The sequence below is a fragment of the Gorilla gorilla genome, chromosome X, assembly GCF_029281585.2.
Source record: "Gorilla gorilla gorilla isolate KB3781 chromosome X, NHGRI_mGorGor1-v2.1_pri, whole genome shotgun sequence".
Taxonomy (NCBI): domain Eukaryota; kingdom Metazoa; phylum Chordata; class Mammalia; order Primates; family Hominidae; genus Gorilla; species Gorilla gorilla.
In genome coordinates this window covers 58,657,780-58,677,219 of record NC_073247.2, presented here as the reverse complement: position 1 = coordinate 58,677,219, position 19,440 = coordinate 58,657,780, and the positions used below count along the sequence as shown (strand labels likewise).

The 19,440-nt window shown below is 45.7% G+C and overlaps 1 protein-coding gene and 1 pseudogene across 1 annotated transcript; one reads left to right on the top strand and one right to left on the bottom strand.

The window, feature by feature from the left end:
• Positions 1-252: 252 nt before the first annotated feature.
• On the bottom strand, positions 253-3,231 carry LOC109024658 (ornithine aminotransferase, mitochondrial-like; annotated as a pseudogene).
• A 1,196-nt stretch (positions 3,232-4,427) lies between these two features.
• LOC115930166 (putative protein SSX9) lies at positions 4,428-12,422 on the top strand. The gene is given in 7 exon segments (XM_031005992.1): positions 4,428-4,496; positions 4,935-5,049; positions 5,570-5,665; positions 7,504-7,553; positions 9,525-9,660; positions 11,161-11,265; positions 12,322-12,422. Coding segments are annotated over 7 exon segments (672 nt in total).
• The last annotated feature ends 7,018 nt before the right edge of the window (positions 12,423-19,440 follow it).

The window sequence follows — 19,440 nt, the reverse complement described above, 5'->3', positions numbered from 1 at the left end:
CTTAGAAAGTACACAACACATCAAAACACTTTCACAGAACATAGATGCCATTGCATGCTCTTACTTACGTTACAAAGCAAACAACAGCTTCATAAACATTGTTCTACTATGTATTAACTGAAAAAAATAGATACTCCACAAAAAGGTTTTGAAGACACATGGAGTGAAATGTGCCTGCATTAAAAGCAGAGCTTTTACAAGACCACCTGTCTCCAGCCGGCTCCTGGGGACCACTGAAAACAGCTGCTACCCTCAGAACGACAAGATGGCCTTGTTAATGATTTCACTGGACTCGAATCTCATCCCCCTTCACCACCAGCGGAGGCGAAACCTGATGATGTCGCCATGGGTTGGCTTGGCCAGAAGTGGATAATCTTGAAGTCGTTAGACACACCTTCCAAGCATCACAATCTTTGGTTTCTTTAATAACAATAGAAATTAATAATTATTTTCCTCCCGGCCACAGTGGCTCACGTCTGTAATCCCAACATTTTGGGAGGCCGAGGTGGGTGCATCACCTGAGGTCAGGAGTTCAAGACCAGCGTGGCCAACACGGTGAAACCCAGTCTCTACTTAAAATATGAAAATTAGCTGGGCATAGTGGCACGTGCCTGTAATCCCAGCTACTCAGGAGGCTGAGGCAGGAGAATCGCTAGAACCCAGCAGGCAGAGGTTGCAGTGAGCCAAGATTGCACCATTGCATCCTGGGCAACCAGAGTGAACCTCTGACTCTAAATACATACATACATACATACATACATACATACATACATACATACATACACGCAATAATTGTTTTCCTCTTACGGCAGTTACAGCATCAGAAGGTAGCTTCATGGGTTCATTTCTCAAGAGAATACCCATTTTTTTCTGTATTTTCAGCAAGATTTTCTTCTAAAACCTCAAGGGCTGCGATGGCCACTAGGCAGCCTAGTGGATTGCCACCGTATGTGGACCCATGTTCCCCTGGCTTAATGCTCAGCATTATGTCATCATCCCACAGCACTGCAGACACAGATTATCAGCCCCCAGAAAAGGCCTTTCCAAGGAGGACTAAATCAGGTCTGACATTTTCATGATCAATAGCTAGCCATCTACCAGTTCTGACCAATCCTATGTGTATTTCATCAGCAATGAACAGAACCAAGCTGGAAGCACGAGATGGGATGAGGGTAAGTTAATATACCACAGAGCTTACTGTTTTTACGGAGATTCAGCTGGTTTCTTTCTTTCTTTCTTTCCTTCCTTCCTTCCTTCTTTCTTTTTCTTTCTTTCTTTTCTTTCTTCTTTCTTTTTCTTTCTTTCTTTTCTTTCTTCTTTCTTTCATGTATGGATGTATTTATTTATTTGACAGTCTTGCTCTGTCGCCCAAGCTGGAGTGCAGTGGTGTGATCTCAGCTCAATGCAACCTCGGCTTCCCAGGTTCAAATCATTGAGTGAGCCCAGAAGGTCAAGACCAGCCTGGGAAAAATAGCAAAAGGCAGGGTGGTGCATGCCTATAGTCCCAAGGCCGAAGCAGGAGCATCGCTTGAGCCCAGGAGGTAGGGACCAGCCAGGACAACATAGCAAAACTGTCTCTACTAGAAAAATTAAAAATATTAGTGGTGGTGGGATGGTGCGCTCCTGTAGTCCCAAGGCCGAGGCAAGAGGATCTCTTGAGCCCGGGAGGTCGAGGCCAGCCTGGCCAACATAGCGAAGCCCCATTTCTACTAACAACAAGAACAACAAAAAAATTGCGTGGGTGGGATGGCTCACCCCTGTAGTTCCGAGGCCAAGGTGGGAGGACTGCTTGAGCCCAGGAGGTCAATACCAGCCTGGCCAACAAAGCGAAAGCCTGTCTTTCCTATAAATAAATAAATAAAATTAAAATGAGCAGGGAGAATGGCACACTCCTGTATTCCTGAGGCCGAGGTGAAAGCATCATTTGAGCCCAGGAGATTGAGGCCAGCCTGGGCAACATAGCGAAACCCGGTTTCTACTAAAGAAAGAAAGAAACAAAGAAGCAAAAAAAAAAATAGCGTGGGCAGGGTGGTGCATGCTTGTAGTCCCCAGGCCAAGGCGGGAGGATCCCTTGAGCCCAGGCCAACGTAGCGAAACCTGGTTTCCACTAAAAAATAAATACATAAATAAAGCGTGGGCCGGGTGGTGCATGCCTGTAGTCCCGAGGCTGTGGTGGAAGGATCCCTTGAGCCCAGGAGGTTGAGGCCAATCTGGTCAACATAGCGAAACATGGTTTCTACTTAAAAAAAAAAAAAGCCTGGGAAAGGTGGTGCATGCCTGTAGTCCCGAGGCTGAGGCGGGAGGATCGCTTGAGCCCAGGACGTCAAGACCAGCCTGACCAACATAGCGAAACTGTCTCTTTTAAAAAATCAAAAAACAAAAAATATTAGTGGGGGTGGGGTGGTTCCCGCCTGTAGTCGCGAGACCGAGGCTGGAAGATTGGCCAAGGCGGATGTAACCAATACCACAATCACATCCCACAAGTAAATACATTTTAGTCTCTCCAGGGCTACAGGTAAGGATGGTAATTGTGCACACCACACTTAGATTCCCTTTCAAAAATGTAATCAGCGGTTGGAGGGCCTTGGACTGTTTTTTCAGTGGCAACAGATATAGAAGCCACTGAAGAATGAAAGCCACGACTAAGTACAGCAAAGCTCTGCAAATGTGCTAGTCTGGAAAACATTGTGTCTTTCAAGTAGAAAAATCACAGATCCGACTATTTTTTTCTTCTCACTGTTCAGACTAGAATCCAGATTTTTAACCCGAGATCCAGGCACGGTCTTCAGAGAGTTCAAAATCTGACGGCGCCTGAGGACCACCCACTTTGTCCCAGTGGCAACAAAATGTTGCTGGAGGAGGAGACAATGTTGTGCAATGTCGCTGCCCAAGGATGATGGACCAATCAGGGCAGTCGGTGAACTCCATCTGGCCAATCAGAAGTCAGAACAGTAGGCGGGATAAGCAAAGCTGATGTGGCGTCTATCAGTCCAGCCTCCAGGGACAGAACTTTCTCAAACTGGGGGTGGAGACTCTGATTTTCCCGCCTAAAGCATCCCCCGGGATTGGCTACTTTAAGTTCAGAGTATGCATGCTCTGACTTTCTCTCTCTTTCGATTTTTCCATACTCAGAGTATGCAAGGTCTGATTTTCTCTTTCGATTCTTCCAAAATCAGAGTAAGCATGCGCTGATTTTCTTTTTCCATTCTTCCTACCCCTCCCCTCCTCCATGGTGCATTTGTTATCTAGTTTTAATAAGGAGTGTATGTGAGGCAGGTCGCCATCTCAAATCCTTCCTGTCAGTTTCTAACTTTTTCAGGTATGGGATTTTTCCTGGGAACTCTAGTAACTTAACAAATTTGGGCCGGGTACGGTGGCTCACGCTTGTAATTCCAGCAGTTTTGGAGGCCACAGCTGGTGGATCACTTGAACCCACGAGGTGGAGGTTGCAGTGAGCCATGATCACACCACTGCATCCCAGCCTGGGCAACAGAGAGAGACCATGACTCAAAACAAACAAACAAACAAACAAAAAAACTCACTCAAATCTTTCCTCCTGGGATCAAGTGATCCTCTCACGTAGGCCTTGGGACTACAGGCGCACACCACTCCACTTCTGTTAATGTGTGTGTGTGTGTGTGTTTTGTTGTTGTTGTTGTTTTAGTAGAGATGGTTTTGGTATGTTGGCCAGGCTGGTCTCAAGCTCATGGGCTCAAGCGACCCGCTCTCCTTGTCCTCCCAAAGTGCTGGGATTACAGGCGTGAGCCACTGTGCCTGGCTGATTGCTGTACCTTGAAACTCCCTACATTCTCTTTAAGTGATGGCGGGCTCTTGTAGTCTCAGAAATTCTAGCTCTCTTCTTCTAATAATTTACAAATCACCCAGTAATAGCCTCTAAATCCGTTCATATTAGCCATGCTTATTTCTCTTCAACAGAACAGAACCCCCCATCCCTCTGCCAGAACAGATCCATCACCAGAGAGACCATGTTATCTCTGGGACTCATTTCCCTTCCTTTATTTATTGAGTGGGGGAGTCAGCATGCCCCCACTGAATAAAATTACACAGTCACATCTCTGCCTTCCCAACAAGGGTCTGTACATCTTTCATGGTAAGCCTGGCCCCGGGGAAACTACTAACAACATTAGCCAACCCCCTCCTAAAGACTCAAGGCTGCTTTGCCCATAGGAAACCTGTCATCCCAAATCAATACTTCTCCCAGAGACCCCTAGTTCCCTGTTTTCATCTGATTTCTCCCCATATCCTTACTCAGGGACAGATAAGCCCTAGATGGAGAAATGAAGCACCTGATTCCAGGTGACTGAGGGTGGCCGGCTTTCACAGATTTCTTCCTCCACAAGACCAAAGCTGCTGTGGCTGGAAAGACTTGGTCTGTTTCTCTTGCAGGTCAGACTGCTCCCGGTGCCATGAACGGAGACGACGCCTTTGCAAGGAGACCTAGGGCTGGTGCTCAAATACCAGAGAAGATACAAAAGGTGAGGTGACCTGGAGGGGGCAAAGTAGTGGCCCAGGGGACAGTGTGGGGTGACCAAGTTTCTGAGGAGGGGAGGACAGAGATACTGGAGACAAGGAGCAGGATCTTGGGGGAGATCTGGACCCTTGGGAGCCTCCCATCCTCGCTCTGTCATCAACTAGCATCCTTGGAGACAAGTCTGTGACCGTGCACTACATTTGGTGAATCTCAGTCCATTCTGGAAAGTGGGAAGAGAGCCAGTCAGCAGCATTAAAGCCCTACTGTGTAGCAGGGGTGAAGCTAGGAAAGGTTCCTCATGTTCTGTCAGTTAGCCATGGCATCAACCAGGACGGAATATCATCCCCACTTCCCAGATCCAGCACACAGGAAGCGGCTCCAGCTGAATGGCAGACATGTCTAGCTGAGTCACTGACAAAATTCCTTTTTTATCTTTTCCTAGGCCTTCGATGATATTGCCAAATACTTCTCTAAGAAAGAGTGGGAAAAGATGAAATCCTCGGAGAAAATCATCTATGTGTATATGAAGAGAAAGTATGAGGCCATGACTAAACTAGGTAACAGAAAGTTCTAGGTACAGACAAGTCTGGGGACACATGAGCATCCCTTTTCCTGCTTTGGCTACTTCTCAGGCTGCAGAAAGTACCCCACATTTTCCTTTTGTGTAGGGAAAAATCGCAAGGCAGCTTCTGGGTGTTCTGCTCTTCTATATCCTGTCAGGGCTGAGGGCAGGGACTGGCCACAGTGGAGCTCATACCTGGATCCTGCACGTTTCTCTCCCTTAGGCTTCTGTTCTGATGAGTCCAAGTGTCTCTGTGGCATCCCGGCACCTCCACACCGTCCCTACCTTCCTTCTCTCGGCTTGTATCTCTGTTTCTTTTTTTTTTTTGAGTCAGAGTCTCAGTCTGTCACCTAGGCTAGAGTGCAGTAGTGCAATCATAGCTCACTGCAGCCTTGAACTCCTGGCCTCAAGCGATACTCCAGCCTCAGCCTCCCAAAGCGCTGGTACTACAGATATGAGCCACCGTGGCAGGTCAAAGCTTGTCTCTTAGGAATAAACATTTTGCTTCTTTCTAGGTTTCAAGGCCACCCTCTCACCTTTCATGCATAATACAGGGGCCACAGACCTCCAGGAGAATGATTTTGATAATGACCGTAACCACAGGAATCAGGGTGAGTAGATGGGAAGGGGCTGGAAAGGGTCTCATCAAGCCCAATTGCTTTTCAGCTCAGCTACCTGGGAAAGATCCTCAGGCATTTGTTCCCTCATACACATCAGGGCTGAGTGAAAACAAATTGCATGCAGAAAGTTAACTACAGAGGCCATTCATGTAACATTTTAAAACATGAAAAACAAGTATATATATATTTATAGATAATAAGTAAATGGTAAATGTATACAAACATGAATGTGAATAAAAAGCCATCAAATTGAGGTGACTGGCTGTAAGTGGAGGAGGGAGGGAGGGCAGGGATTCCTGAGTGCTGCACACACAGCTTCAGCTGTGACTTGTTGATAGTGTGTTTTGTTTGTTTTTGTTTTTGAGATGGAGTTTCACTCTTCTCGGCCAGGGTGGAGTGCAATAAGGCAATTTCAGCTCACTCCAACTTTCACATCCTGGGTTCAAGTGATTCTCCCGCCTCAGCCTCCGGAATAGCTGGGGTTACAGTTGCCCGCCCCCACACCCAGCTCATTTTTTATTTTTGGTAGAGACGGGGTTTTACCATGTTGGCCAGGCTGGTCTCAAACTTCCTGACCTCAGGTGATCCACCCACCTCAGCCTCCCAAAGTGCTGGGATTACAAGTGTGAGCTACCATGCCCGGCCTGTTTGTAGTTTTTCTAATATTGTGAATAAATAAATCAAACCTAACATAGCTGTGGGGTAATGTTGAGATCCGACTGGACTCAATATTATTCCCCATACTTTTCTGTGTTTTGAAATATTTCTTTTTTAAACGACATGTTGTTCTTCCTAAGCACTGTTAATGAATCAAAGGACTGTTAAAATAATGTTACAAGAGAAAAAAAAAGAAAGAAAATGTTACAAGTGTAGATCCGCCAAAAACTTCCAGAGTTTGTTTCATTAACAGCATGTAGGTATTGGATAGGTATCTTAGGAGTGAGGTTGATGAACACATTATGTAATAAAGATCGTTGTTTCTCTGTATTTTATCAAAACCAAAGTCTTCTGATTCCCAAAGAACCCTGATTCTCCGTGATGAGCTTGGAAGTGAGTTTGAAAGAGTGATCCTTCATCCAACACACAGAGAGCTTTCCCACTTATCAGAGAGCAGAGATAACATAGGGTGAAAAAAAGACAGGTTCTTGGGTAGAGATCTTTGTACATTTCAGTAATATAAAGGGGGCATATGTGTTTCCTTGCTCTTCTGCTCTGACAACACAATTATAAGACAAGGTCAGAATGTCCAAACTGTCTCCAATAGACCTATTACTCCCCAACTAAAAAGGCCAGATTCTACAATCTCCCACGATCACTATAAGAGATCTGAAAATCCAGGGCTTGAGTGTCTGCCAAGATTTTGACATTAAAGAAGTGTCTTTATACTGAAAATATTTCAGAGCCACTGGACTAAATCATCCATGGTTCATCACACATTTAACAGCTTAATTCACATACCGTAAGATTCACCCATTTGAAGTGTACAATGATTTTCAGTTGTTGCACATCTTGAGTGGATACAGTTCAGATTCTTAACCAATCAATTTAATTATTTGGAAAAAAGTAAAAGATATGTAAAGGAATAAGATGAGACTGTGATGGGGTTTAGTCCACATTTGATAAACTATGAGATGGAAAATTCTGAATGGATGCCACAGATAAATGAATCAACCATTACTAAACATAATTCAGAAGCAAATCTCAAATAACTCCTCAACAATGAGTGGACTCATAAGCCTCTGCTGCAGAATACCCTGATGCGACAGAAGTCTCTCTAGAGTTTGGAAATCTTTACCAACAAGGAAAAATTCTGATGTATTCTCTTGCAGTTGAATGTCCTCAGATGACTTTCGGCAGGCTCCAGGGAATCTTCCCGAAGGTGAGTATCTCTCAAATCTGAAGGACCAGAGAACCTTTGTCCCTCCACAGATGGGAACACTGGTAAGAGTGGGAGAATATCAAAAATGCCCTCACTGCCTCCTTCTCCCCATATCTATCACAACACCTGATGTAGCACCAACAGCTTGATAACACTAACAGTTGTGATCCTTAACACATCTTTTGTTTTCATAGTGATGCCAGATACTATTTTAAGCAATTCACATGGATGAATTTATTTAATCCTTAAGAAGACCTCTATGACGTTGTTTCTATTATTATCTCCAAATAATAACAAGTCACACACTTCGGTTGTCATCCATATAAAAGCCATGTGACTTGGCACAAATCTTCTGAGTTCTCTGAGCTCCAGATTCCTGATCCATGAAATGGAAGTAAAGAATCATAGTTCATGTTTTAGATCGTAGTTATCAGCAACATAATAATAAAATGAGGCTATCGTGGTACAGAGATGTTAAAGAATTTTCCTGGGGCGCAGTGGCAGTGGTAGTCTGATCCAGAGCTCCAAACCATTTAAAGCTCATTCACGTTTGCATTTGTTATGAAGTTCAGATGTTGCTCACTAGGGCTTCACCCCATAGGGCCTGCTGGTGCTTCCATTGAGACACCCACTCTCACAACAGGAAGGACCAGCTGGCCTCTGCTCTGTTACTGGGGCCACTCACATGGCTTAGGAATCGCTTTGACTGTTGGCCCCTCCCTACTGTGAGCTCCTTGAGGACCTTGTCTGCACCTGGGGCGTCCCGGAAGCCCCCATCCCAGCCCAGGGGTTCCCTCGAAGGCCCCTGAATGAGTGATCCCACAACTGCAGATCCAACTCTGGTTTAGAGGGTAAAGGGATCTGGGAGTTGGGTTGCCAGTGTGGAGACCGAATTCAAGGAAGGATCATGAAAGGTATTAATTGTTATTATTACTACATTTAAACAGTGTCTACAAGCTCAGAGAGGACTTTCCTGTAGACTATTTTACATGTATTGTTCACTATTTCATAAGCGAGGAAGCTGAATAAAAAGTAGATTAAGAGTGGGACGCGGTGGCTCGCGACTGTAATCTCAGCACTTTGGGAGGCTGAGGTGGATGGATCACTAGGTCAAGAGATCAAGACCATCCTGCCCAACATGGTGAAACCTCGTCTCTACTAAAAATACAAAACTTAGCGGGGCGTGGTAACGCCTGCCTGTAGTCCCAGCTACTCTGGAGGCTGAGGAAGGAGAATCACTTGAACGCAGGAGTTGGATGTTGCAGTGAGCCAAGATGGCGCCAGTGCACTCCAGCCTGGCAAGAGAGTAAGACTGTGTCTCAAAAAAAAAAAAAAAAAAAAAGTAGCTTAAGATTGTTGGTCAGTGACACATCCCAGTGCAACCAGAATTGGTATGGGTACCACCTCACTGAATTCCACATTCAATTGGTGCCTCGGTAGGGTGGTATGCCATATCTGGTACTGCTTTCTTTGCTGCCTAGATAAATTTCAGCAAACCATTTCTTTCCCTCTCCCTTCCCTGTATTCATCTCCCCACACCATCTTTCCCAGCAGTGTTTTGTCCCCTCCCTATGTTTTCACATTTACCCTCCCAGCAGCTAAGAGCTTATATGAGATCCCTTGTATTTTATAGAAGCTCTTCCTTTTGTAGACCTGTGAATTCTTAGAATGCTATCCTCCTTCCAATCTTCTGTATACCAAACTCTCAATTACATGGAGATTTTTGCTGTTTGCAAGAATGTCAGTCTTAAAAGAGTGTGAAGATAAGCATTCTAGCTCTGGAAACCCCATTCATTTAGGCCATTCCTTTTGCTCCTAACCTCCGAGGTTTCTCTCATTTAGGCAAGTGTAACTCTCCCAGCGTTGTTGAGAACATTGATTAAAGTAATGCATGTGAAGACCCTTTGTAAGCTCTAAAGCACTGTAGAAATGTCACCGATACTGTTTATCTGTGACCTTCACATTATAAAGATCATGCCCGAGAAGCCAGCAGAGGAAGGAAATGATTCGAAGTAAGTACCAGAAGCATCTGGCTCACAGAACGATGGGAAACAGCTGTGCCCTCCGGGAAAACTAACTACCTCTGAGAAGATTAACAAGGCATCTGGTAAGAGGAAACAATTCGGGAACAACCCCTCTGGCTTCCCTGGCTATGTTCAGGTGTGTGGACTGGGTGTGTGGCATGGATCCCAGACAAGCCTGGGTGCAGACTGGGCTGAGGAGCTCACCCAGCTCCAGATGAGATGTTTGACTGGACTTCCAGAGATACAGACTGGAGTTGTCATCCATATAAAAAATCACGTGACTTGGGACAAGTCTTCCAAATTTTCTCAGTTCCAGATTCCTGGTCCATAAGATGGACGTAAAGAATCATAGTTCAGAAATTGTTTGTAAGTATTATATTTAATCTAGAAGGCCTGATGATATGAAAGGTGCTCAAGCGATTCTATCTTTGATAACCTGGGATAACATCTTACTCAGCTCAATGCCTGATACCCAGTACAGGTGTACTTCAGAGATATTGCAGATTCAGTCCCAGACCACTGCAATAATGTGAGTCACACACATTGTTTTTTTGGTTTGGCAGTGCATAAAAACATTATGCTTACACTATACTGCAGTCTACTAGGAGTGCAGTAGCGTTATGTCTAAAAATGTACATACCTTTATTTTAAAATAATTCATTGTTAAAAATGCTAATAATCTTCTGAGTCTTCAGTGACTCACTCTTTTTGCTGGTGGAGGGTCTTGCCTTGGTGTTGATGGCTGTTGGCTGATCAAGGTGATGGTTGCTGAAGGGTGGAGTGGCTGTGGCAGTTTCTTAAAAGAACACAACAGTGAAATTTGCCACATCGATTAGCTCTCCATTTCATGAAGGATTTCTCTGTAGTGTGTGATGCTATTGGACAGCATTTTACCCACAGTAGAACTTCTTTCAAAGTTCGAGTCAATTCTCTCTAGCTATGAAAGTCCTAGAAGGCATCTTCTTCCAATAGAAGGCTATTTTATCTACATTGAAAATCTGTTGTTTCGTGTAGCCACCTTCATCAGTGATCTTAGCTAGATCTTCTGGATAACTTGCTGCAGCTTCTCCATCAGGGTTTGCTGCTTCACCTTGCACTTTTAAGTTATGGAGATGGCTTCTTTCCTTAAACCTCATGAACCAACCTCTGCTAGCTTCACACGTTTCTCCTGCAGCTTCTTCACCTCTCTCAGCTTTCATGGACTGGAAGAGAGTTCGGGTCTCACTCTGAATTAGACTTTGGCTTAAGGGAATGTTGTGGCTGGTTTCGTCAAATATCCTGACCACTCAAACTTTCTCTATTTGAGCAGTAAGGCAGTTTTGCTTTCTTATTCATGTGTTCACTGGAGTATTAGTATTATTATTTCCTTCAAGAACTTTTCCTTTGCATTCACAGCTTGGCTGTTTGGTGAAAGAGGCCTAGCTTTCAGCCTGTCTTGGCTTTCAGCATGCTTCCTCACTAATCTTAGCCATTTCTAGCTTGTGATTTAGAGTGAGAGGCATGCGACTCTTCCTTTCATTTGAACACTTAACGGCCATTGTAAGGTTGTTAATAATCCTCATTTCAGTATTGCTGTGTCTCAGGAAATAGGGAGGCTCAAGAAAAGGAAGAGAGATGCGGAACAGCTCATTGGTGGAGCAGTCAGAAGACACAAAACATTAATCGATTAAGTTTGTCATATTCTATGGGTGCAGTTCCTGGTACCCACCCCCCAAACAATTACACAGAACAGGGTGGTTATAGTCAATAATAACTTAATTGTACATTTTAAAAAAACTAGAAGAGTGTAATTGGATTGTTTGTAACACAAGGATAAATGGTTGAGCGGATGGACACCCTATTTTCCATGACGTGATTATTATGCATTGCATGCGTGTGTCAAAACATCTCACGTACCCCATAAGCATATACACCTACTGTGTACGCACAAAAATAAAAGAACACGGACGGGCACTGTGGCTCATGCCTGTAATCCCAGCACTTTGGGAGGCTGAGGCAGGCCGATCGTGAAGTTGGGAGATCGAGACCATCCTGGCTAATACAGTGAAACCCTGTCTCTACTAAAAATAGAAAATATTAGCCAGGCGTGGTGACATGCTCCTGTAGTCCCAGCTACTTGGGAGGCTGAGGCAGGAGAATTGCTTGAACCGGAGAGGCAGAGGTTGCAGTGAGCTGAGATTGCTCCACTGCACTCCAGTCTGGGTGACAGAGCGAGACTTCATCTCAGATAAAATAAAATAAAATAAAAATAAAAAATTAAAATTATTTTAAAAGCCTGAAAAACAACAAAAACAATTGCAGTAATAATATCAAAGCTCACTGATCACAGATCACCATAACAGATATAATAATAATGGAAAAGTGTAAAATTGATGAGAGTTTTCAAAAAAAAAATTGCAGCATCTGTGAAGCACTATGAAAATGTTGTGCGATAAAAGAAAGTATGCCTCTGTGCCCTCAATAAAAACACGTGCTGAATGAAAGGAGATATGCGTGAATGTTCCCATAAGTGAAGAGGTTGGGAATCTAAACCCCACAACAGAAGGAGCCAGAAGCTAAAACTTTAATCGGCATTTGGCCTGTGTTGGTGTGGGCCTAAGGTCTCAGCCTCTCTAAGCCAGAGAATGTGAAAAACTGGATAAAGAAGGCCCATGGGCACTTGGGAGGGGGGAGGCATCTCCTTTTTTTGAGAAAACAGAGCCTAACACTCTCCACCCTCATTTTCCAACTCTTCCCCATCACAGGACCCAAAAGGGGGAAACATGCCTGGACCCACAGACTGCGTGAGAGAAAGCAGCCGGTGATTTATGAAGAGATCAGCGACCCTGAAGAAGACGACGAGTAACTTCGTAAGTGAACCTTCGGCTCACCCCCCACATCCCTGCAGATGTGCTATTCTGTTATGGTACTGGTATCCCATCTGTCACTTGCTCCCCAAATCATTCCCTTCTCATAATTTTCTAGTGTACAGCATTGAGGCTGAATGATGAGATTTCCCATGTTGTTTTTTGTTGTTGTTGTTGTTGACAGATTCTCCCTTTGTGGCCCAGGCTGCAGTGCAGCAGCATGATCTCCGCGTACTGCAAGCTCCGCCTCACGGGTTCACGCCATTCTCCTGCCTCAGCCTCTCCAGTAGCTGGGACTACAAGCGCCCGCCACCACTCCCGGGTAACTTTTTTTGTATTTTTGGTAGAGACGGGGTTTCACCGTGTTAGCCAGGATGGTCTCGGTCTCCTGACCTCGTGATCCGCCCGCCTCGGCCTCCCAAAGTGCTGGGATTACAGACGTGAGCCACCGTGCCTGGCCTTCGCAAGCTCTTTTTACTTCCTGCCCTGTATATCCAGGGATCCTCCCTACTCAGGATGCTGTGGGTTCCCGAACCCCAGGTCAGCCCTGTATGTGGGCCACACCTTCCTCTAGCCTAGGAATGGATAACCCAGGCGAAGAAGTCACTGTGGCATGAGCGGATGGTTCACTTCAAGGAACCATGGAAGGCTTGTGCAGGTCCTGGGGTAAGGCAGAATCAGAGTGTGCAGGGTCTGCAGGTCTGGAGGAGTTGAGATTGAGTTATCAGGCAGTGGGAACTCACTGCCACTTACTTTCCTTCTCTCTTCTTGCCTCAGCCTCAGGGAATAGGACACATGCCCATGATGAGAAGCAGAACGTGGTGACCTTTCACGAACATGGGCATGGCTGCGGACCCTCGTCATCAGGTGCATAGCAAGTGAAAGCAAGTGTTCACAACAGTGAAAAGTTGAGCGTCATTTTTCTTAGTGTGCCAAGAGTTCGATGTTAGAGTTTACGTTGTATTTTCTTGCAGTGTGCCATTCTGTTAGACATTAGCGTTTTCGTTGATGAGCAAGACATGCTTAATGCGTATTTCGGTTTGTGTATCCATGCACCTACCTCAGAAAACAAGTATTGTCAGGTATTCTCTCCATAGAACAGCACTACCCTCCTCTCTCCCCAGATGTGACTACTGAGGGGAGGTCTGAGTGTTTAATTTCCGATTTTCTCCTCTGCATTTACACACACACACACACACACACACACACACACACACACACACACACACACACCAAGTACCAGTATAAGCATCTCCCATCTGCTTTTCCCCATTGCCATGCGTCCTGGTCAAGCCCCCCTCACTCTGTTTCCTGTTCAGCATGTACTCCCCTCCTCTGATTCCCCGTATCAGTCACTGACAGTTAATACACCTTTGCAAACGTTCCCCAGTTGTTTGCTCCTCTCATTAATGTGCGCACAGATCTCTGCACGTGTGTGAATATTTCTTTAGGAAAGAATCTTAGAAGTGGAATTGCTGTGTCAAAGAAGTCATTTATTCAACAAAACACTAATGAGTGTGTTCTCGTGCTGGACGTTGTTCTAGGTGCTGGAGAGACATCAAGGAACAAGGCAGACAGATGTTCCTGACCCCCACTCCAGAGGAGGATGTTTCCAGTTGTTGGGTTTCTTCGTTTGTTTATTTTTTCTAGAGAAGCGATCTTGCGCTTCCCAGGCTAGAGTGCAGTGGCATGATCATAGCTCAATGCAGCCTTGAACTCGTGGGCTCAAGTGATCCTCCCACCTCAGCCTCCAGAGAAGCTGTGACTACAGGAATGCACCATCATGACCTAGTAATTTTTTTAAGGTTTTGTCAAGAAAATCTCTCTATGTTACCCAGGCTGGTCTTAACCTCCTGTGCCAAAGCGATCCTCCCACCTTGGTCTCCTAAAGTGTTGGGATTACAGGCGTGAGCCGCAGCACCTGGCCTCCAGTTTTTATTTTGATACAGACTATACACTTCAGTCCTGGAGCAGGATTCTGCAGCAGGTGGTTGGGCATCTTGGCCTTTGCTCTCTGAATAATTTTCGGTTTCAAGGTCTGGAAGGGTCCATTTGGGTGGATGTGGGAGGAGACACAGATGAAATTGTCATCTGAGGAACGTGGAGGAATCAGGCAGATGCGTGCACTGTAGACCCTGTGATGGACAGGGAATAGAGGAGTCCACTTAGTCTCCATGCAGGGGAGCAACTGGTGGGAAAGTCTCCTGGACAGAAGCGTGAGAGCGCCCATCAAGGGTCTCACCACCCAAGGCCCTGGGGGCTGGGGTGGGGACGATGATTTGGGAATGGGACAGTTCTTTCTCACATGTACCATTGCACGGTGCAGAGGTGAAACAGTTGTGGGGAAGGGAAGGGCAGAGGGGAGTCTATTTTAGAACAAAGCATTGTGTGTGAATGGAGACATCAAAGCTCCATTCACACACCATGGACTTGAAACACCAGCCCCAGGTGGAGGCAGGGTTGGAGCTGTTTTGCCGGTTGGTGGCCCATCACCTTGGCCTCCTGGTTCTCCCCAGCCTTAGAAGGAGGACACTATGATCATTATGCCTATATGACAGATGAGAGACGGAGTCCCAGAGAGATGGTAGGTGTCTTATCACAGGTCCTACAGCTGGCAGGTGCAGGAGGGGCTGAGTTTGGAGCTCACTGACTTCAGAAACATTAAGGAGGAAAGGTGTGTGTGGTGGAGGGAGGGAGAATTGAACAAGCCCCGGCTTCTGTCCCCAGTCACAGGGTAGAGGTTGTGGGTTCATTTTCCCAAGACAAGGAGCCCTAGGAGAGAGAGAGTGCAGGGAGGGAGAGGCAGTCGTGGTCACAGCAGGGACAGTGGGAGACAGAGATATGCAGGGTGGGCAGAAGAGGGGCAGGCAAAGAAGCAGGGGAGACCCAAGGCCAAGTGTGGGCTGTCACAGCCACCAGAGGGAGAGGGTGCCAGGAAGGAGGTTGTGGGGCTCCAGGAGCAAGAGGTTCCCCAGATCTGTGAGCATGCCCTGCCTGGCACTTCAGGAAGAGGTGGCTGCCACCCACGTCAGTGTGGACCTGCCTCTACCTGTGTCTCAGAGGAAACAAATTCTGTTTTATCCCAATATAGTTCTGTATTACACAAATGTAACATTTGGCTATTAGATATTGAGTGCCTTAAACTCCATGCAACTAGAGGAGCACGTACCCCAAAAGAGATAATGAAGGATTTGATTTTTCTTTCTCCCTGGGATGATGGGATCCATAAGGTGGTTCCCGGAGCCCACAAGACAGATACAAGGAAGGGTGGCTGGAAGATTGTGAGTCATGAAAGGGAACATTTTTCCTTAGGTTCCATGGGTATATAAAGCTCCGGACTATCCGTCTATCATGGATAAAGAGTGAACATGGTCCCCTCTCCACAAATGTGTTTCCCTCCTTGTTTATTACTGTAAAGGGCTGAAGTTACACTAAGTCCTGATACATGACTTTTTTTTTTTTTGAGACAGAATCGCAGTCTGTTGCTGAGGCTGGAACGCAGTGATGCAAGCACAGCTCACTGCAGCCTCGATCTCCCAGGCTCAAGGGATTCTCCCACTTCAGCTTCCGATCTAGCTGGGACTACAGGCACACGCCACCACACCCAGCTAGTTTTTGTATTTTTTTATAGAGGCGGCATCCACTATGTTGCCCAGGGTGGTCTGGATACCTTGGCCTCAGGCAGTCCTCCTGCCTCAGCCTCCCAAAGTGCTGGGATGACAAGTGTGAGCCACCTCGCCAGGCCTTCACTTTCTTTAATGAACAATTATCAGAGTTTCATCTTAGAGACAAAAGTGGCTACTGCCAGCCAATCTGAGTGTGGTGTTGGAGGGGAATCTGGCTGATTCAGACGTTTCAGATGAACTTTTAAATTAACCTACATGATGATTATCCTAAGGCCCTTTCCAGCTCCGTGTTTTTTTGATTCAGGGTTTGGAGATTTTCAGAGGCTTTGTTACAAAGATCATCTCCTGGGCGGGCGCGGTGTCCCACGCTGTAATGTCAGCCCTTTGGGAGGCCGAGGCAGGCAGATCACTTGAGGTCAGGAGTTGGAGACCAGCCTGGACAACAGGGTGAAACCCCCGTCTCTACTAAAAATACAAAAATCAGCTGGCGGTGGTGGCTGGCCTGTGAATTCCAGTTACAGTGGGGAGTGAAGCAGGAGAATCCCTTGAACCTGGGAGATAGAGTGTGCAGTGAGCCGAGATCACGCCACTGCACTCCAGCCTGGGCAACAGAGTAAGTCTCTGTCTCAAACAGCATCTGTCGCCTACAGTGATTTGAGCTGTGGTCTTGTCTCCTTGGGTTTCTCTATCAGTCTGATCCCATCTACTCTATCTCCCAGGAATGCCTCAATATTTCTGGTGGACCGCTGACACGCTTTCCTATTTTCCTCTACTGTTAAGAATTGACCCTTGAAAACATTTTCTTCCCAGTTCAATGGAATGTTGAGTGGGGCACGGGATCTATCTGCCATCTTGCTCCAATCATCTGGTTTTAGATATTTTATGTATATTTGTCACTATATAAGTGTATTTTTTCTCAATTTGGTTTTCTAAATGGTTAATATTGGTATGTAGAAAACTTATCTATATATAGATAATGTTTTGTTACCTGTCTGATTGCGGCTTCCTCTGCATTTTGGCACAAGACTCAATCTGTTTTATTCTCCACAAGAAAAGTGACAGGCTGGTTGTGGTGGCTCACGCCTGTAATCCCAGCACTTTGGGAGACTGTGGCGGGTGGATCAACTGAGTTCAAGATCAGCCTGGGCAAGATGGTGAACCCACTTGTGTACTAAAAATACAATAAAATTAAAAAATTAGCTGGGCATTGGTGGTGCACGCCTGTAGTCCCAGCTACTAGGGCAGCTGAGGCGGGAGGATCATTTGAACTCGGGAGGCGGAGATTGCAGTGAGTCGAGATCGCACCACTGCACTCCAGCCCGGGCGACAGAGACTCTATCTCTAAATAAAAAAGATAAAGAAAAAAAGAAAATTCACTTCACAGGCAACAGACAGTTATAAAAGGATACTTTATGGATGATTTCATAGGGGAGAATGATGGGAAGAAAATTTATATATATATATATATATATATATATATATATAAAACAGAGCTGAGCAATTCACTGGAACAATCACCAGAACTGCCTTTTTCTCCAAAAATAGTACCCCTAAGCTATACTACTACTGGTTCTTCTAGTTCTTCCCTCTATTCCACATCCTCAAATTGTCAATTTTCTTGTTGGGATAATTTTCCTCTGCCCAGACCTGGGTCCTCCACAACACTTAACACTGTCTTCGAGTGTTTGAATGCCCATTGTTTTAGCTCAGGTTCCCAAGGAAACAGGCTTTGGGCCATACAGGACACCTTTAGACAGACTATACTGAGAAACAATGCCTCCTGGAATGGTGCATGGGGAGAGGAGAGGAGAGGAGAGGAGAGGGAATTACGTTCCTGACTCTCACTCCTGGTTCCTTTTCTTATTGGTCAAAATTTACCCCACAGGTGCGAACTCCCCTACACTTCTAGATTGCATCAACTGCCCCTTTGACAGCTGTCTAGGAAGCTAGATCCCACACTTTGAAGTGTAGTGTTTCATACAATCCAAAAGTGTTAGCAGAGGCCAGGCGTGGTGGCTCACGCCTGTAATCCCAGCACTGTGGGAGGCCAAGACAGGTGGATCATGAGGTCAGGAGTTCGAGACCATCCTGGCCAGCATGGTGAAACCCCGTCTCTGCTAAAAATACAGAAATTAGTTGGGCATGATGGTACACACATGTAATCCCAGCTACTCGGGAGGCTGAGGAAGGAGAATCGCTGGACCCTGGGCGGCAGAGGTTGCAATGAGCTGGGATTGCACCATTGCACTCCAGCCTGGGCAACAGAGGGAGACTCCCTCTCAAAAACAAACAAACAAGAAAAAGCCAAACAAACAATAAAAAGTCGTAGCAGAAACCAGAAATTTCAGGTGTGTGGCTAACTGGCCTGGTTGTACAGCAACAGCCAGGGATGAAAACTAAATATTCCCAGGCAAGTCCTAAGTTCACCAAGTATTTGGAGTACCCATCTGTGCTAGTTAACTGCCCTTATCTGAAGGAAAAATAAAACTCATATCTCTATGACAAGCAGGTGCTTACAGTTTGGAGCAAGTCACCTAGGCTAAACTCCCCTGGTGACAGGGAAACAAGGAAATCATCTTCCTCGATGTTCACATTTCAAAGAGATGGCTCCAAGGCCTTGAAGAAAGACATTTCTAGGGACTGGGCGTGGTGGCTCATGCCTGTAATCCCAACACTTTGGGAGGCTGAGGCTGGAGGATCACTTGAGGCCTGGAGTTCAAGTTCAAGACATTCCTGGGTTATAGGGTGGACAGAGGCTTACAGATCAAAGGAAGAATTTACAAATACAAATTTTCTCAAGGAAATGCTCTAAGGAAGGTGAAATGGAGAAAGGTTTCTTCTTCCCTTTGGGCAACAGGAAAAATTCAATTTTATGTTTCGTTACCCTTACAATTTCCCCCTTTTCTTATTCTTTTATAGTAACACTACAATTTTCTAATTATCTCCACTGCTGTTTCTAACTTTCTCTGCATAGTTTACAGTCACCTAAATATCCAACAAGTCCATAGTAAAATGCAAAGCAAAGCAATTGTCAAGATTATAATAGAATGCTTTTTTTTTTTCGGGACAGAGTTTCTCTCTTGTTGCCCAGGCTGGAGTGCAACGGTGCGATGTCGGCTCACTGCAACCTCTGTCTCCTGAGTTCAAGCGGTTCTCCTGCCTCAGCCTCCCAAGTAGCTGGGATTACAGGCATGCGCCACCACGCCCAGCTAATTTTGTATTTTTTGTAAAGATGTGGTTTCACCATGTTAGCCAGGCTGGTCTTGAACTCCTCACCCCAGGTGATCCACCCACCTCAGCCTCCCAAAGTGTGAGGATTACATACATGAGCCACCATGCCCGGTCTAGAATGAATTTTTAAATTCAGTATAATACTCACCTTGTCGGGGGG